At 37.6% G+C, this 19,906-nt stretch overlaps 1 protein-coding gene across 5 annotated transcripts in view; it reads right to left on the minus strand.

The window, feature by feature from the left end:
• The window catches only part of pcbp4 (poly(rC) binding protein 4), an 89,688-nt gene that overhangs the window by 36,177 nt on the left and 33,605 nt on the right, over positions 1 to 19,906 (minus strand). For all 5 annotated transcript variants that reach the window (XM_051910620.1, XM_051910619.1, XM_051910618.1 and 2 more), the window contains exons 2-3: positions 5,443 to 5,623; positions 1,097 to 1,120 (exon numbers count right to left, since the gene is read on the minus strand). In XM_051910620.1, the coding sequence (XP_051766580.1) occupies positions 1,097 to 1,120; positions 5,443 to 5,550 (132 nt within the window). In that variant the 5' untranslated portion in view covers positions 5,551 to 5,623. The remainder of the gene's footprint in view (positions 1 to 1,096; positions 1,121 to 5,442; positions 5,624 to 19,906) is intronic.

The raw sequence follows: 19,906 nt of genomic DNA on the forward strand, positions 1-19,906 counted from the left end.
GAAAATCCTGAAGTATTTCCAGTTAAGTGTGCCATATGCAGCAGACGTTCAGCCAACGGTCCGTGGGCATGACGTCTAAGGGTGAGACTAAATATAAATTAACTTAACGACAACCATTGTGCTCCTTGTGGCAACGCAAGAATGAAACGCACATGTTGAGCTACGCAAACATGATTTTTTGTTTCTCTGCCTTCCCAAAAGTGTCAGAACACAATATGAAATCGAGTTTGCGTGGCAATGAAAATTTGCGTTTCGGCACCACTTGTTGCAGCTAGACTCTATTTTATTGGTCAAAGAGATCCCTGCAACAGGAAGTGCAGCCAAGCTTTTCCTTGATTTGTTGTTTGGATGTTTTAATCTCTAAATACCACTTTTAGGACATTGCAACATACTTTGTTTACTTGTCAATTCTTTTAGCGTTAGACAAAAGAGTGCAGTGTGTTTTCGAGAAGACGTATTTTCAGCAACGGAGACCCCTGTGGAGCTGAGTGGTCTGGCTCTTGTCCTGAGGCCAAAGTCTGGCAAAGGCCCAGAGACCTATTAGCAGGCCAGTTCTGAAGAGAGCTTTGTCTCACAAGAGATTTATTTAGAGCCAAAGAAATGCCAACAACTGTGTATTTGTCTGTGTATGTGTTTTGTAGCTCCAGGACTTAGAGTTGGCCGAAATAGAAAAAAAAAATCCCACAAAAATCATCCCATCAGTAGCTGACACACTGTTTACTAATCATTGTGACATCTACATTGGGCCTCTCCAAGGGATTGTGCCATGTTTAGACAATTGCACTCGCTCTGGGGATAAACAGAGCTAGCTGTAGAATTTAACAATGTAATATATCCAGATCATTAATACATATGATGCACGACTCATCGCATTTAACAAACCATTTGCTAGGAAACATCAAGTCTTGTAGTGATAGTCACGTATGTTTTCTAATCTGGGCTTTTGGACTGTAACCTAAAGGTTTGTGAGAAAGATTGCAAGAACTATCTAATACAGAGGAAAAAACAAACCCAATAGTGACAAAAATCTCAAGACGCATCCACCAAATTTAATAAGTCAACAGCAGGGACAACAGGAACAAAGAGATTCGCTCACCTTGCCTATGATGCTGCCGACCTCCTGTGAAAAGAGAAACAAAGCAAATGTCAGCTTATTGATTACCGAGCTCACTCCCTGCTCATCTGTCTGTGGGTTTTGATGAGGTAGGCTGGGTCTGGAGTATCTGTGCACTCGGGATCACATGGAACCATATTAGTTCAGAGCCCTCCAGGCTGTGGAAGAACTCTGTCCCTTTTAAATTTCCCATCTCAGGTTTAAAGTGAACACAAATTGGTGTTCATAACCCATTTGATTTATGATGCCAAAAGTGCAAAATTTAGGAAAAAAGGTGGAGCATCTTTTAATCACATTTGATTTTGATTGAATATTAAAAAGCAAAATTTTTCTTCTTTAGAGTAACATGCACTGATTAACTGTTCAAAATATGGGGCAATTTCATGTTGACTTTAGTTAAAGTATGCTTGACAAATGGGCATAAAAATCGCATCCAAGACTACAAAAGTGCAATGCACATTTTAGGAATGATTGTCAAGTGGCTCAACACACTCTTATCACAATTTGTAACTATTTTAAGTTTTGTTGAATTAGTGGCAAATTTGTAAATTTGTACGTTTTTGTACGATCTGGTTACTACCCACTCACGGTTAGGTATAGGGTGGACCTTCATGCACTTTTAAAACCATGTTTTTCTTATTGTGAAGATGAAGAACATTTTAAAGTCCCCCTGTAGTCAATAATTTTATCCCTAAAACTCATCTTTGATCACCAAAATTACATATTTAAACGTTTTTTTTCCTGTGAAAATTCTTAATGCCTTAAAATAGCTTGAATGTAACTCTACACCCTTTGCCTTATTTAATATACACGGATCTATTAATATATGATAATTAGCCCCGCCTCCACTCGCTTGCACGAGCTCAGACGAGATCCACTTGGTCAACTTACTGAGGTAAACGCTGCACAATGGTATTGCTTTTTACAACATCGGACACATGACGGTAATATGATTAGCGTTTTGCTTGACTATTTCAATAATGTGTTGCTAATGTTACACAAACCATGTTCACATTCACGAGTCAGACAGCTGCCTTCTAACAATCAGTATCCTTAGAAACGCTTTGAACAACTCAGAATGTCAGTGGAGAAAGGCATATAGATAGTTCATCATAACATCGTAATATATGCATCATACACGCGCCATATTGCTAAATCTACCCGATTTTTCATATCAACAAAAAAATATACCGGAATAACCTTCTTTTGAGACTCCCTTGTTAATGATATGCTAAAGCCCGCCGGCACATTGACATGATTGGTTACAAGGTAGTTTGTGAAGTCCCAGCGATTCCAAACCGTCTTTGGTTTACTGCAGTTTTAAAGAGAAAATACTCAGCAATAGTGTTGACTTATGAATTTGCACATGGTTTGCCTTAAAGCATGTTAAAAACACCAGACAGACATATAAACAACATTTAAAAACGTGATTTTCACCACAGGGGGACTTTAATAATCTAAAGAACTTAAACTTTACAACGTTTCCACTATAACACTATTTTGTGCAATTGAAAGGTTCCATAGATCTTAAAGGTTCTTCATGGAACCATCAGTGCCAATAAAGAACCTTTATTTTTAAGAGTGTGCTTACGTGTTTTCTTTCTATAAATCATACTTTTCTGTTCAAAACTATTCTACAAATTCTTATGAAATCGGTACCTCATAAAACAGTTATGTTTACCCATGAGATTGGGTTGGGTTGCTTTTGATTTGTGAAGTGTTATAACTGGCTAGAGTGCAGAAAAAAGTTTGAAGGATGATGTCATGTACCTAGTTTGAAGGATGATGTCATGTACTTATTAACCTGTGACATCATGTACAAATATTTCTAGAAAGGTTTTCAGCAAGAATATGTGTTTAAAGTGCCAAGAATGTAAGGTATCACTTAAGTCTTGAAGTATACCTGTTTATCCTCATTGAAAGATCAAATCACAATCTGTTGATGGAGAATTAAGATAACATAAATTGGCACATAAATCATATAAATGTGGCAGTTTATTAACGGTTCATTATGTTTTCATTGGTTTTTCATGACTGTTTTTAATGACTCATTCCTTTTTAGAGATATGCAAATGAGAAATATCAAGGAGTTTTAGGCATGTGGGAGAAAATCTGTCACTGGCAGCTGGCTGACAGTTAAATGAACATGTTGACAACACTGTAATGACATGGCAATGAAATCTACAACCATTTGTTTACTAAGAACTTGAATTCAAGTAGATTCAAAACATTTGGAAGAAGAAAAATACATCAAAAGAATCTAGTTGCAAATAATCATAGCATGATTCTCACACTATTTTTCATTTTTCACTAAACGAACACATGGAAGAATTATCAAATTAATCATTTATATATATATATATATATATATATATACACATACACAGTATCTCACAGAAGTGAGTACACCCCTCACATTTTTGTAAATATTTTATTATATCTTTTCATGTAACAACACTGAAGAAATGACACTTTGCTACAATGTAAAGTAGTGAGTGTACAGCTTGTATAACAGTGTAAATTTGCTGTCCCCTCAAAATAACTTAACACACAGCCATTAATGTCTAAACCGCTGGCCACAAAAGTGAGTACACCCCTAAGTGAAAATGTCCAAATTGGGCCTAAACTGTCAATATTTTGTGTGGCTACCATCATTTTCCAGCACTGCCTTAACCCTCTTGGGCATGGAGTTCACCAGAGCTTCACAGGTTGCCACTGGAGTCCTCTTCCACTCCTCCATGACGACATCACGGAGCTGGTGGATGTTAGAGACCTTGCGCTCCTCCACCTTCCGTTTGAGGATGCCCCACAGATGCTCAATAGGGTTTAGGTACCCTCAGCTTCTTTAGCAAGGCAGTGGTCGTCTTGGAGGTGTGTTTGGGGTCGTTATCATGTTGGAATACTGCCCTGCGTCCCAGTCTCCGAAGGGAGGGGATCACGCTCTGCTTCAGTATGTCACAGTACATGTTGGCATTCATGGTTCCCTCAATGAACTGTAGCTCCCCAGTGCCGACAGCACTCATGCAGCCCCAGACCATGACACTCCCACCACCATGCTTGACTGTAGGCAAGACACACTTGTCTCCTCACCTGGTTGCCGCCACACACGCTTGAAACCATCTGAACCAAATAAGTTTATCTTGGTCTCATCAGACCACAGGACATGGTTCCAGTAATCCATGTCCTTAGTCTGCTTGTCTTCAGGAAACTGTTTGCGGGCTTTCTTGTGCAACATCTTTAGAAGAGGCTTCCTTCTGGGATGACAGCCATGCAGACCAATTTGATGCAGTGTGCGGCGTATGGTCTGAGCACTGACAGGCTGACCCCCCCCACCCCTTCAACCTCTGCAGTAATGCTGGCAGCACTCATACGTCTATTTCCCAAACACAACCTCTGGATATGACGCTGAGCACGTGCACTCAACTTCTTTGGTCGACCATGGTGAGGCCGGTTCTGAGTGGAACCTGTCCTGTTAAACACTGTATGGTCTTGGCCACCATGCTGCAGCTCAGTTTCAGGTCTTGGCAATCTTCTTATAGCCTACGCCATCTTTATGTAGAGCAACAATTCTTTTTTTCAGATCCTCAGAGAGTTCTTTGCCATGAGGTGCCATGTTGAACTTCCAGTGACCAATATGAGAGAGTGAGAGCGATAACACCAAATTTAACACACCTGCTCCCCATTCACACCTGAGACCTTGTAACACTAACGAGTCACATGACACCGAGGAGAGAAAATGGCTAATTGGGCACAATTTGGACATTTTCACTTAGGGGTGTACTCACTTTTATGGCCAGCGGTTTAAACATTAATGGCTGTGTGTTGAGTTATTTTGAGGGGACAGCAAATTTACACTGTTATACAAGCTGTACACTCACTACTTTACATTGTAGTAAAGTGTCATTTCTTCAGTGTTGTCACATGAAAAGATATAAAATATTTACAAAAATGTGAGGGGTGTACTCACTTCTGTGAAATACTGTGTGTATATATATATATATATATATATATATATATATATATATGCACAGTATATAAACAAAACATTTTTAAATGTAAAATCCCACAAACAAAATCTCACTTTCTAATACTATCTGCATGCTGAGTTTAAATCAGAGATTGTATTAAAACATCTCTGTATTAACAGGTTGAGCCACTGGGAGTAGGTGCGAAACGAGTCTACTGACACTGAGTTTAAGAAGTTTTCGTAAGAAGTTTCAGTACATAGCAGCATCATTTTGAAATGTACATTTCGATGTCGGGTTCCTACTCCCAGTGTTGTCTTGCGCTGAAAATACTAAATGTTTGTGGTGTCTATGTGCGTTTACCTTGCCGTGCATGAGCAGCCGGAGAGTTAGAGTGACATTCATGCCTCCATCTCCAAAATCCTGCTCACAGTTCATCCTGACGTGGGATTCAGACCCAGGGAGACGCATGAAAGATGCTCTACGGATGATGGAATGGGCAGGGAGGGGGGGGAAGCAGGACTCTCTCCTTCCACTCACCACTCTAGAACGACAACACACAAAACATACGTCAATAACTTAAAGTGCCCCTATTATGCCATTTTAAATGTTGCTAATTTTGTTTTGAAGGTCTCCTACAATAGATTAAAATGCATCTATGTTCAGTCTATGCTCATAATATGCATTGCACATCACCTCATTTCTCAAAGAGTTTGAAAACGGTTCATTCAAAGATTCTGTCTCTCTAAACCCCTCCTTTCCGAGAGCCTACTCTACTCTGATTGGTCAGATGGCTCAGTCTGTTGTGACTGGTCTACTGATTGCTGGAAACAAAATGCCCATTATCTGAATTTTAGCTCTGGATCTTCCTCAGTGCTTTTATACAAACACTAAAAATGGCATTGGTTTTTCCGTATCAATTCCAGCAAAAGTCCTCATCCTTTCGGAAGTGCATGCAAAGGAGATTTATAGCACTAAAAACAGCATATTCTTGACATGTCGACAACACAATCCAAACTGTCAACTACTTCTATATTTATGTGCATTTTGCCTTCATTGGGACTAGAAAAGTTGGGTGGGATTGGGAAATGACCCCAACTTAGATTCAAACCGGTGTTGGTTTCTGTTTGCCTTGACGGGAGTCTGCGTGTCTCACAGCTGTAAATAAGATGATCTGTAATAGCCACGCCATCTGCTCTTATGTGCAAAGTATTCAGTTAAGTGAGGACAACCATGACATGAGAATCCAACAATGCCTCAGCAGATGAATGATGACAAAGAGGTGTTCAGTTTCAGTGGCACCAAAGTCAGTATCACCAATTTAGCCAATCTCACAAAGCAGGAGAGGATGATTGTAAGTGCTTGCTGAAATTACCCCCACTGCATGCTCCACGGTTTTTGGTGACGACCCAAAAGTGGAGTATGAGGTGATGCTGGTTTTGGCAATTTTTTTCTTTTTTTAAAAGGAAATTGCAGGTTTTGTGCACCCATGCCTCTACATGAGAGAAAAACCACAGACTCTATTGAGACCATATGACGGCTTTATTTAGGCAGTGTGGTGTAAAGAGCAGTGGTAAATATTCAAGAAAGCAAATCTGAAATTGTATCAAATGAGCCATGATAATTTTATATGCATTCTACAATCCACAAATCGCACAAACACATGCACATTTCAACAAGAGAGAAGGATGATTTAAAAAAGGCCCTATTTATACCTGGTATTAAGATGCAGTTTTGTATATCGGATCACAAGTGGTATCACAACGTTAAATACAGGTGTAAAAGATGTCTAAAATGTTTTGAGCTTGTCCACTTTCGAACACTTCCAGAGGTAGTCGAAAACACATTCGACCAGATTGCTTTCGTAATGTAAACGCTCATTCCACTTTGTTTTAAACTTTGTTTTTCTGTCATCTCCTGTCACGTTCATATGTAAATCGCATGGGCTTATTCCGTCCATTAGATCGAAAGGTCTGAAAAAGCCCATACATTTACCAGGGTTTTTGCTGCATTTGAAAATATTTTGGTGGCTACCAAAATAATTTTTGTCCCGCCAAAGATTTATTTAAAAATGTAATGTGATGATATACAGTATACGTTTGCGTAAGCGCTCTGTGAAGAGTGTTTCTATTTACAACGTGTTTTTCCAGCATTGAGCTCTGTAGCCAATCACAGACATATGTGTTGAGCATGTTAACGCAATGGCCAATCAGATGCGTTTAAGTAAGTCAGAATCCGCTCAACACCGCACAAAATGGCAGAGTTTTTGTTCACGAATCCTTTCATTATAACCAGCAAAGTATAAACACAATGCAAATAAGAAATTCATTGTCATGTTTGGTAATTGAAATAAAGCTGAAGTAAAATGAAATAAAAACATTAGATAAAAAGCTTAAGTATAATCTTATAAATATTGCCTTGGCAAATAACTGAAATAAGATTACGCTGAGGTATTACAATTACTAAAACAAAAATAAATGACAAGAAAGAAAGAAAGAAAGAAAGAAAGAAAAAGCATTGCTTGTAACCTACATCTCCTGAGGGATTGGAATCAAGGCTGCTTAGCACTCAAAAATTTCCGTCAGCTTCTAAACGTCCCCAAAATTAGACTGCATAAGTTATAATTTAAAAATTGATTGGCAAGTGTTGTTGAAGCTTCAGGGTGAATGAAATAAGCTCTCGGCTCTCAGAGGAATTGCTACATCAGACGTCATGAGTGCTAAAACAGCCACATCACAGCATGCTAATGGCAAATTTGGTTGAGCAGTTGATGATTCTTAGAATCAAATGCTTCAACATCTGCTCATCATAACACCACCTAGATTCACCCACGTTGCGGTTTACTGAAATCTGCCGACAGGTTAATTAAAGCTGCCGTTGTCACGGCCGCTCAATTACAGGTGTGGGTGTGTGTTTTCAGATAACATCGGAAGACATCCAAAATTTCGACGTCAGTCGGGGCTCCAAAAAAAGTAGGTCAGAAATCCAAAAAGCAAAGCAGCATCACAGGAGAGGCATCGATGAAGCCGTCTGCTGGTTGTGTAGGAGTTTGGCAGTGTGTCATTTGGATAGTCATGTCCACGGGTGGTGCTGGCGTATGCATGTCATTAGTGCAAAGCGATCGCTACTTGTGCCTGTCTCGTTTTCTTCTCTTCCCTCAAGGCGATCCACCAACCAATTAGAAGAAGAGACAGCGAGATGAACGGGAGAGAGATGGTGCCCACTGGTTTGCACCTGTGGTCGCCATGATTTGCCAAGTTAAATGTGTTTACGGATCTTCTGTTGGTCCTGACGAAACCTTACTGTTTAAGCAACCCCTAAGCCCTAAAATGAACCCTAAACTAGGGCCCTATGAAACAGGGTTATTGTCATTTACTAAAAGTATCTCAATGATACTAAAATAACACTGCTATGAAATACGTTTTATTTTTTCCCAAGTTCCATTTTATTTTTTTTTTATTTTTTTTTACCAAATTTCACACTTTCCATTTTACTTTTGGTTTGATTAAATTTTATTAGTCAAAATGAATTTCTAATCAATTAAAATCTTAATACTATAACAATTCCATGATTATTTTTAAAGAGCTTAACAATAGTGCTCTATGAAATCCTGCGTTGTCCATTTTAATTTTGATAATTTAATACAAATTTACTATCAAAAAATGGTGGTAATCAAACATAAAACTTTTTTTAATGTTATTAAATGACATTTGAACAATTCCTATCATTTTATGGCAAATAAAGTACTGCACAACAGAGGTTTACTGTTTAAATTAAAATATGGATGAAAAATTGTGATAGTGTATGATATTCCTTAAAATAATTATTTTAATAAACAGTATTATTACTATTATTGTTATTATTACTTTAAGAAGTACATTCTATTGTACAATAGTAATATACTGTTTGTCTATCATAATTTCTTCAAGTTAAACCAAACTTTTATTGTATTTTGTATCTGTGTGTATCTAAAGATGAAATGGTGAAATGCTTTTGAAGTAACTCTCAGAGCAGCTCCTTATATAGTGAGACAACAGACGCTGAGTGTCACGTGTGCTTGAGTAGATGAAACTGCACCGCTCATTCAGAGACAGACTTTATATTTAAATAGCAGCCATTTTGTAGTTTAACATCCACAGACACTATTCTATATCACCATACGAACAACCCTATTTGACTTATTCGTCCAAAATTTTGCCAAATTCTATGACGTTCCATGTTATACAATAAATTCCATTTTTATGAATTGATTCTGCGATGCCATCCATATTTTTTGCATTATGGAAATCACAGGGCTAATCATGTCATAAACCCATCCATAATCACTCACAAGGAAATAATAACTAAAGTCAATATGGCAACAAAATTTCAAATACAATTTTTCGGGTTAAAAAAAAAACAGCAAAAAAGCTGCTAACACTAACCACTTAATCAAAATAACAGTTACAGCAGATAAACCATAAATACGTTTGACTAAGACACGTTTATCAAAGCTGTGGTAACTTACTGTAGCAGAAAACATGGAGGAGCAGAACATAATCAAGGAATAAATACGTCCACTGTATGTTTTTCAAACCAGATCTTGGAAATTGAATTGGCTGCTTCTACTGATGTCAACTTTCAAATAGTCTGTGTTCCTACCAATTTAACCAAGAAATTAAACCAAGATATGCAAATGATGCCTCCTGAACTTGTTTGAATAAAAAATGCAGTGCTGACTGTTAAGGTTTCCCTGCTAGCCAATAATCAATTACATAAAAGTGTAAAAGCCAATCTGATTTTCTATGTCTCTGGTAAAGGCCCCTTTGGGTGTTCACTGCCGCCGTCCAACCAGAACCACTAAACCACAGCCCTAACTCTAAAATGAAGCCAGGAATGTTGTTCCTAGACCAACAAGGATGTTTATGCATCCTACTGTTTATCTTCCTACTGTAGGATTATTTACAGCCTGTATATCTATGAACCTGTAGCAATATTTCTGTTAGAACACAATCTTCCATTTAATTAATGCTAATCACCTGTAAATCTCTCTTCTCTTTATGTGTAATACAATGCCACATCTAACGAAGACTAATTAGCACTGCTAAATGACGCTTCGCCACCCTGTAGTGTGTGAAAATATGGATTGTCAAGACTGGCCACAGTTGATTAGAGCTGAGGTATATACTCTATAAGCCTTTATTCTGAAAAAAATAATTACATGCCTCACAGATACTGGATTATTTCTATATAAGAAATTAGATTACTGTGAATAAACTGCTATTCTTTTGTGAAAATACTTATGTTATGCTTCAGTAATTTTGAAAAATAAAAATAATAATAAATTCTTGTTTGTCCTTAATAATAATGCATACGAGTTCAATGAATTACAAAATGTAAGTCAAGAAGAATGCATTTTTTTTTTCTCCCACAGATGAAATCAAGGCATTTAAATTTTATTCCACAAAATTTTGGCAAAATTTCACTAATGTGGCCACACCTTAAATCAAATATTAATTTCTTCAATATCTGAGATTTTTAGCTCTTTATTATCACCCAGATTTGTCTTTGTTTGGACATGCACAGATTTCAATAATAATCATTTATGATGGATTTTCTGAATAAGGTGTTTGAATGGCCCAAAATTCTGACTGAAGCAAAAATACGTACCCGTGTTATACGGATTCCAAAAACCAGAATATTTGCTTAATCTGATCATAGCAATCAAGTTAATGCATTTACATGATGCTTACATAATTGAAATATGACCAAATTCTGATTACTATCAGAATATCCTTGTGCATGCAAATGCAGCCATTGATGATATCATAATAGGAGCAATTCCATGGTTTTTGCATGGTACTCCAAGGAAAAGATTATCATGGTAAGCATGTCTAAACATTATAAACAGAATGCCTCAGGTGTCCTTACATAAATTTAACATGTGATATTGACCACATGCCGTGAGCTAGTATCCCAAATGCACACGATTTGAGTGCATTTTAGAGCACAGCTTGAGATCGATACATGCTCTTGCACTGACATTAAGGAGCACCTGCCCTCACGCTGGGAGGGTTTGGATATGAACACAAACTCAGGATTCATTCAAAGCATCTGTATGCAGGGAGGCGTTCTAGGTCATGGCAGAGCGCTGCTATTTGCATTGGTCTGGTTCTCTCTTTCGCTCTCTCTCTTCTTCCATGTTTGACACGCAGCTCAAATACACACCCTGCCAGTCAAGGCTGTACGCGTTAATGTGTCGGTTCACTGCGTGCTTGTCCCGCAGCCCCCACCCCCCTCACCCCGTCAACATTCATAATGGCGCATTCCGTGAATACAAGAGCTGTTACAGGAAACCACCAATCCGAGAATGGAAGGGGTGCCCCAGACAGGCCTTAATGATCACTAGGGCCTTGATGAACACTTGGGAATTATTTTGTTCTGCATTGTCAAGTCACCTTTATTTATGTTGCGCTTTCTACAATATAGATTGTTTCAAAGCAGCTTCACAATAATAAACAGGAACATTTTTCAACTTTATCAAATATGAGGCATTGTGCAGTTTTGTTTTACATGCTTTGCACTGTATTTTTCTTTCCTGAAAAAATCCATTTATGGTCAAGGTTTACTGCACCAAAAACAAGTTTTTGCTGCTGTACTTTAAATAAGCTTGGTTGTGATTGGCATCCCATAGGAAAGAACAATACAAATAAATCTCTTTAATATCTCAAATGTATCTCCTAGACATCAATGAGATTAGCAAACTGAGAGTTTTGCTTAAATATCCGGTGGAAAAGATCTCAGTAATCTCCTGTAGAGTTTCCCAATTTCTTAAATTACCCTCAGATTTGTCGAGATACCAAAGTTTGCGATGAAAGGCGACCACATTTACTGTTGTTTGGCAAATTTTCATGGGTGAAATCCAGTCATTTCAATAGTAATCCACACAATTTATAATTTTGCGTGAGGGCAAATGTTTTCCCCACGCAACAGGTTCACCCTGGTTACGCAAATTCGTAGTGTTGACCAACAGAAAGCAGCATGGTTAAAAGCCCAATATATCGGTATATCGATATATAGGCTGATATTTGCCACTTTTTAAATATCGGCATCGGCAAGTTTTTCTGTTTGGCCAATTTGTCAGAAGAGTTATATTAATAAATATCCTGAGACATCCAAGCTTTATAATGGCAGTGAACGGGACCAATGAGAAGCTCAAGAAAGTGCATCCATCATAAACATACTCCACACGGCTCCGGGGAGTTAATAAAGGCCTTCTGAAGCAAAGCGATGCTTTTGTGTAAGAAAAATATATAAGTTAAAGTAAAACAAGTTAAAGTAAAATATCTAGCTTCTGCCAGACCGCCTCGGCCAAGCTAGATATTTTACTTATATAACCTGCTAAATATGGATATTTTTCTTACAAAAATGCATCGCTTCGCTTCAGAAGGCCTTTATTAGTTGTGTGGAGTACATTTATGATGGATGGATGCACTTTCTTGAGCTTCAAACTCATTGGCCCCGTTCACTGCCATTAACTCTCATTGTGTTCATCAGAAAGAAGAAAGTCATAAACACCTAGGATGGCTGAGTTAATCTTGGGGTAATTTTAATTTTAAAGTGAACTAATCCTTTAACAGTCCTATATAATACATTGTTAGATAGAACTGTTGAACAAATAATGTAAATGGTGTACGAAAAAGTATTAGTGTTCGTTTTAATATTATTAGTAATAAAAAGGCAAACACTATAATACTTTCTGATTTATTGTCAGCATTCAGCAAATATGCATTTATATTATTTAAACTAATCTTTGAATATCTAATAAACATTTCATTTTACAAACCTTGCAGACTTGCGGACAGAGTTCAGCTTTACTGGAAACGCACGATCAACAAACTTTAAACCCTTAATTTCAGACTATGCGGCACTATATTCAGTTGCCTACTATGTCACATTGTTGTCATTTTTACTGGTTTTACTGTATGCAAATTTAATGTTACCTTGTTTTATTTGAAAGAAAAAAAGATTCCCAGTGCACACAAACTTACCAGATTACTGAATACTCTGTTGGTTACAGTGTTTACTTCCTTAAATACTGTAATAGGATTTCAGAAACAAGATGTTGCCATCTAAATTATACATCTGTTTATTTTACAGATTTATTTTTAATTCATTTTCAAATAATTAGTTCTAATTTATTAAATATTAAGCAATATGAATATAATTTATAAATATATCAGTTTTATATCGGCTATCCTGCTATCTAAGATATCGGATTCGACTATCAAAAAATCGTGACCTCTGTGAGAGGTGTGCTTCATTCAACACTGCACCTTTTTTGCCCATGAAATTTCAGTAATTTGACCGCGCCTTTACTAACTCTATTATGTATTATCTCAAGCTACAACAAAGCTATAAAAGTGGTCTTAGCAATAAACCGCTCCTCTGGGATGCTTCATCCAGACCTGATTTGAGATAAACTATTTACTGAGCTCATACACTGTACCCTCTAAGGTTGTGGATTACGAGCTGGATTAATTTCATATTTGAAGGACTTTCTTGGATGTCCATCAGCACACACAACAGAATTTCTATTACAGCCCATGACACTTCGTCTCAGTGCACATGAATTATGGAACTGATTTCAAATACTTGTAGGATGGGGTTAAAACCATTCTTTAGATCCCTTTCCACCCCTAGTTCCCTTCCTCTTTCCTGGTGACCCATGGATGACTGATTCACAGCCTGTCCCAAGGGTTGTCCGCCAATATCACCATCACTCCACCAAATCAAACAGACAAGCTGTGCTGTCCTTGTACTGGATGCTTTATTAACATCACACAAGGGCTGAGTTAATGTTATTGTTGGGTGAATTGCATTGACGATATGAAAAGAAGCTGTTTAAAAGCACTGGGTCTAATCTCTAATGCAGGACAACAATGAGCCAGCAGGCCTTGGGTAAATAATATTTCTCTGCTGAAAAAAGCATTTATTCTTATATTTAAATTTGCAAAAAAAAAAAAAAAAAAAATCCCCACATGAACTCATTTCCCCAATTTCATTTGAGTCTGAAGCATTAAAATGCATGCAGACAGTGTAATATGTAAGCAATAAGGTACTCGAGGCTGGTGCTGTATCGTGAATAAGTCACGGCTGAAGGGCGCTGTTAGGCACAACACGAAGGGGAGTGCCTGCAACCCCTTCAGCCGTGACTTATTCACGATACAGCACCAGCCTCGAGTACCTTACTGCTTTTATAAAACGGTTACCACACAATACATATATTAAAGCCAAAAAAATATATGTATCAATGCAACTTTCATGAAGTAAATCACTAAAGCCTTCCTTCCGCCGGAAAAAAAAAATAGTCCCTGACCGTGAACAGCAACAGAAGTTACATTATTACGCCATTAGATGGCGGCAAAGACTGTCTTTATGAGTGTGTCAGACAGTAGCAAAGACTTTTATATTGAAAAGACAAGATCCAACTCAAAAATGCTTTGACTAGCGCTGTCAGTCACAGAAAACCCCTTAACTGTTAAAAGGACAAGATATTGCAGTGGACATTTAAACAGATTTTTTTATTATGAACATAGGACTGACCTGAAGGAAAATGCTAAATCTGAATGCAGGTAATAAACTCGCTCACTCGATCTCTTTCTCACAATACTCTTCTACATAATACAATAAGCTTCAATGAATAATATCAGTTGAGAACAAATATATGTTTATGTTGCTAAGAGTGGTTGCTAAGGGTGTTGTGTAGTGATACACAGAACCGTTGGGTGAAGCGGTCATAGCCGTGTTTTATCATGAATAAAACACAGCTATTGACCAATCAGAATCAAGGACAGGAACTAACCATGTTTTTATTCTATTATTTTTATACTGCAGATAGTTTTGCTCCAATTTTGCAGTGCACTGATTGTCATAAATGAACTCGTTGATCAGTTTTCAGAAACAGATCCTAAAAACGTAACATTGATTAGAAAATTTGTTTGGAGATCATGTAATAATGAATGCACTGAAGAAAAAAAAAAGAAAAAAAAAAAGAGAAAATACTTAATAAAAAATAAATACATATATAAAAAATACATTAACACTCTCATGTATTAAATAAAAATATATAAAACATACATAAAAACTGCCCTGCATCTTTATTTAATACATGCTTATTTAATGTATTTTTAATGTAATGCTTGAATATTACTCTTCTCTGTTATCCATCTCATATCTGAATTATTCGAAATATCCTGAACTAAAAAGAAAAATCAAATAAGTCAAACATATTGCATAAGTGTCCCAATTATGAATTTGAATGCCAATCTCAAACGAGTTTTGCCATTTACACACATGGAACAACATCCAATCAGTTGGAGAAAATGTGTATAATAATAATAATAATAAAAAAATAATTACTTAATAAGAAAAATAAATAAATACATGAAAAATACATTAATACACTTATGTATTAAATAAAAATATATATTAAAAATACATAAAAACTACCCTCACTGATTTAATGTAGATTTAGTCATATTTTTATTTAATGCATGTTTATTTAATGAATTTAATATAATGTTTATATATACTCTTATCTGCCATCCATCACATATCTGAATTATCCAAAATCCGACACAAATATATAACCAAAAATCGAGTGAAAGTGTCCCAATTATGAACGTGAATGCCAAATATCTGATCAAATATCTAGGTTTTTTTGCTGATTACACACAAACAAGATTCAATCAGTGGGAGATGTAAGTTATTAAAAAGAAAAATTACACCTAACATATGCTGTTTTTCCACATATATCTTACACAGAGGGGTATTCACATCCACACACACACTATTTAAATAGCCAGAGTGCAGGGTAGCATGTCTCAGCTTTGACAGGGCCTTGCCAGAACACAAAGACAAAACAAGATCATGCAGTTTTGCCTTTCCTCCCTCCACCCACTCCATCCATCCTCACGTCTCGCCCTCCCTCTCCTTCCATCACTCATCCCGCGCTCATGATCACTATAATTATGCTGAGTGGGATAGCAGGGGCGTTGAAGAGCTCTCGAAAGAAGCCGAGTTCTCCACTCTGAAGTGCGCGTGCTTAAGTACAAAGCAGTCAGACTCAATTTAGGCTGATTTCTTTTGTGACTGTTGCGTCACAATCGTACATTATTACGTTTTGTTACGATAATTGCCGCAACTGACGGCGTAAGTGGCTCCGGGTGAACTGCGAGAGCGGGCGAGTTAAGGATGGATTTCTCGTGATGGGTGGATTTTCTGATTGCTATCTTTTCTGAATCAATTTCCTCGCTGACAGCTCGTGCCACTACAACAACTTAAAGGTCAATAAATGCATTCGCAAGCCCCTGAGGTAAAGATAACACCATGTTATCAGAAAGCCGAGAGCGATTATACAGTCAAAGACTTAGCATAATTACTGCGCTGTGGAGATTTTAAAGGCGAGTTGACTTTAAGCGCAAACTGAAGTGACAGTACTTTTGTAGCTGCGATATTATTTACTCTCTCGCTTCGTGTCTTTATGTCCCACTCTCTCGTTCTCGGCAGAGAGCTGAGTGTGCAGCGCAGGGTAATGTTGCTTTGTGGAAGCAGCACTGCCAGATGACTGACAGCTAAATGGCGTCAGTGACCTTGGCCACCGAGGGGCTCCGGCCGTCGGAGATTTATGTGACAGGTCTGAAAACAACTCGGCAAAGGGATTCGGACCGGAGGAGGAATCCTGCATGCTGCTGACGGCACCTCCATGCCACAAGGGGCAAATGTGCAAAAGTGCACAGAGGAAAAATCAAAAGGAAGATGCAATGGTGAATACAGACACAAACCAACTGAAAATTGGTTATTATCATTAAAATTATTTATTTATTTTTTTAACAATAATAATAATAATAATAAATGATGAAAATGTATTTTGGGGGGAATTGTTTCTTTACATCTTGCAGCTGCTAGTTATGCACATAAATGTCCGTCACCATCTAAACATTCACTAAACTACAGCAAGGAAAAGACCAAAAGGGGAAAAAATGCTAATAGTAAGAAAATCTGTGCGAAAGGTGACATGACTCATGAGATCACAGCCTCCCTGAGTTTTCCATAGAGTGCTGATCTGGAATCAGCCTCCTCAAAAAAAAAAAAAAAAAAACGTGGTAGAACATACATACTCCTGACCTCAGATCAGTGAACAAGAGCATAGAATCTGAACTGCTGTTTGCACAAAGACAAAGAAAAACACAATGCTGGGTAATATTCAAATTATGGTGATCAAAGATTTGAATCTCAGCACTGGAAAGGTATGATCAACGTACTAAAGCTAAAGGACATAAATTAGGGACTAGTTCATAGGGATAATGTCAAATCATTCTAAATTAAACCCCGTGTAGTTTTACAAGGACTGTTTTCTAATATGGATGTGATACTATTGATCGTCTGCGTCAAAATGACCTCTGCTTCCTTTACAGTCTCTTATTCCATTTGAGGACATTTTTCCTAGACAAATGTAGCCAATCATGGATTGCATTACGCTGTACAAGACTTAAGCCTTTACCACAAAATCTAAAGCTGCTAGAGAATGAGATAGCTAAGATGCTAATGTTAATTACATATTTATTATCTTTGCTCATTGATTGTGTGTCTGATTGTCATCTTATTTATACTGATTTGCATTAGATTTGACCTCTGATGGGCTTCTTCTGTCAGAGAAAAATAGCCAATCAGAAAGACTTTGTGATTAGTGCCGCCACCTAATTTACATCGTGTGTCTCCCAATTCCCTTTTTTGCGCTATTCGACGTCATTTTGTAGTATAAATAGTGAGTAGTGTGTTCACATTGAAAATTCCATAAAGAAGAAGTACACTGCAAATACTTCAAGGGTACATAGTGCATAGTTTAAGTTCATAGTGTATAGTATGTCATGTAGGACACAATTCTAGCCTACTGGATTTGAAGACATTTTCTCTGCATTTGTTTTTTGTGTGGAAATGACAAGAAACAAATGTGAAATCTAAAGCTTTAGCAAGCTACTTAGCTTAAATGCTAATGCTATCAACAGAGTTAATGTTTTGTTTTATGACTGATTACTTAGCGTGATGCTAATGCTAACAACAAGGCTGCTGTTTTTGCTTATTGTTTGTGTGTGTCTGATTCTCATTCAATTTTCATTTTCCTCTGATAGGTTTCTTGTGTCAGGACCACTTGTACAAAAGAGAAATAGTCAGGAATACGTTTTCTTGCCTAGTTCCATCACCTAAATTACATTGCAGACATTTTTTCTTGGATAAATCAGCCTATTCATGAACTATAAAATAAACCGATTTTTACCACATAAAATCTAAAGCTTTAGTTAGCTACTTAGACTAAAAGCTTATACTACATGTTTACTGTCCTTAAATTTCATTCTTTATGGGTTTCTTGTGTCAGGATTGCTCCTAAACATGAAAAACAGTCAGAAATTGATAGGGACCAAAGAGACTTCATGGATAGTGCCGCCACCTAAATTACCACTCAGTATCCTGGCTGTGGAATTACAGGGTTAGCACGGATCACGCTCAAGTTGTGATTCAATCAGTCAGATGGTGGATTATAATGTGTTTAAGCCCACGTAGTGAGTGTGGAGTGTGCCAGTCATGGCCTTTCTAATCTAATACACATTGTTTGGTCATCAAAATTACAGACCAATATAAGCATGCATCTATAAGAGTCTGATTTTTAAGATGGTCTATTTCTTGTTTTAAAGCAGAAATGAAACTATATGAATAACTCCAAATTGGCTGGTTGTGAAATTGTTGAGGCCAGCATACTCTCTTATTGCAAGTGGAGCACTTAAACCCTGAAGTAAAATTGTAATTTTGGACATAATAGAAGTAGTTAAAGTCAAACACATGACTACTAATCCAACCGCTGTGCCTAGCATATGAAGGTATCAGCGATTTCCCTAATGCTTAAACCCAATGCAATTCTACTCATCATTTTTTCTCATTTTGTGCAAAAGGCTCCAGCTGAGTGGCGGTGCCGAATTAAATTTGTTCAGTGATTTCAGACTCCAAGCAAAGCCTGGACTGGGTAGGTACTTAATGAGTGTAGGCAATAACCTGAAACTGCCCCATTTTGATTTAATTAGATGCTCCGCAAAAGCAGCGAAGTTATTTATCCTTCCAGAAGCTGTGCCGATGGGTTTGGCGCACCCGGCAGGAAACTCCATTTCCACTTCGCTTTTCTTAGCTTTCATTTCTTACCCCTCGGTTCCTCGGCCGCCACTTGGCTGCCCTCCTCTACTCAAGTCTGGGTGAAGGTCACAGACCGAGAATATTGGCAGAGGAAAATTACCCCGGCTTGTTTTCTCATTTTCTATCTCTGACCCCGGTTCTGAAGTGGCAAAGGATTACTCACATACCAAAGGATGGCGGTGTAAATACAACGGAGATTGGAAAGAAAGGACCAGAGAAGCAACGTAAAGAGTTATTGGATTTTCAGTTCCCATTTGCTTCCCGTGAAACTACACTGAGATCACGAGGGGTGGGTAATCTGCCATTAGTTGGACGTTTGTAAGTGCTTCCTCTTGACCAGAGCCATACTGCATAAGCCCGTGATTGCCACTGTGGAAGACTTCCTAAGAGACATTGTTAAATGAATCCGGCACTTTATTCCATACTGTTTCCCAAAGCAGACTTGAGAGCACTCCTATCTTGTTTCTTGCCTTACACGGAGATTATGGGAAACTTCGCTCATGATGAGCCAACCCCAGCCTTCCTGACACAAACTGACCCAAATACATAATATACCAGTGCTGCAGTGCATCTTCCATTTGAATTAAATTGCGACTGACGCCTT

The sequence above is a fragment of the Ctenopharyngodon idella genome, chromosome 10 (assembly GCF_019924925.1).
Source record: "Ctenopharyngodon idella isolate HZGC_01 chromosome 10, HZGC01, whole genome shotgun sequence".
Taxonomy (NCBI): domain Eukaryota; kingdom Metazoa; phylum Chordata; class Actinopteri; order Cypriniformes; family Xenocyprididae; genus Ctenopharyngodon; species Ctenopharyngodon idella.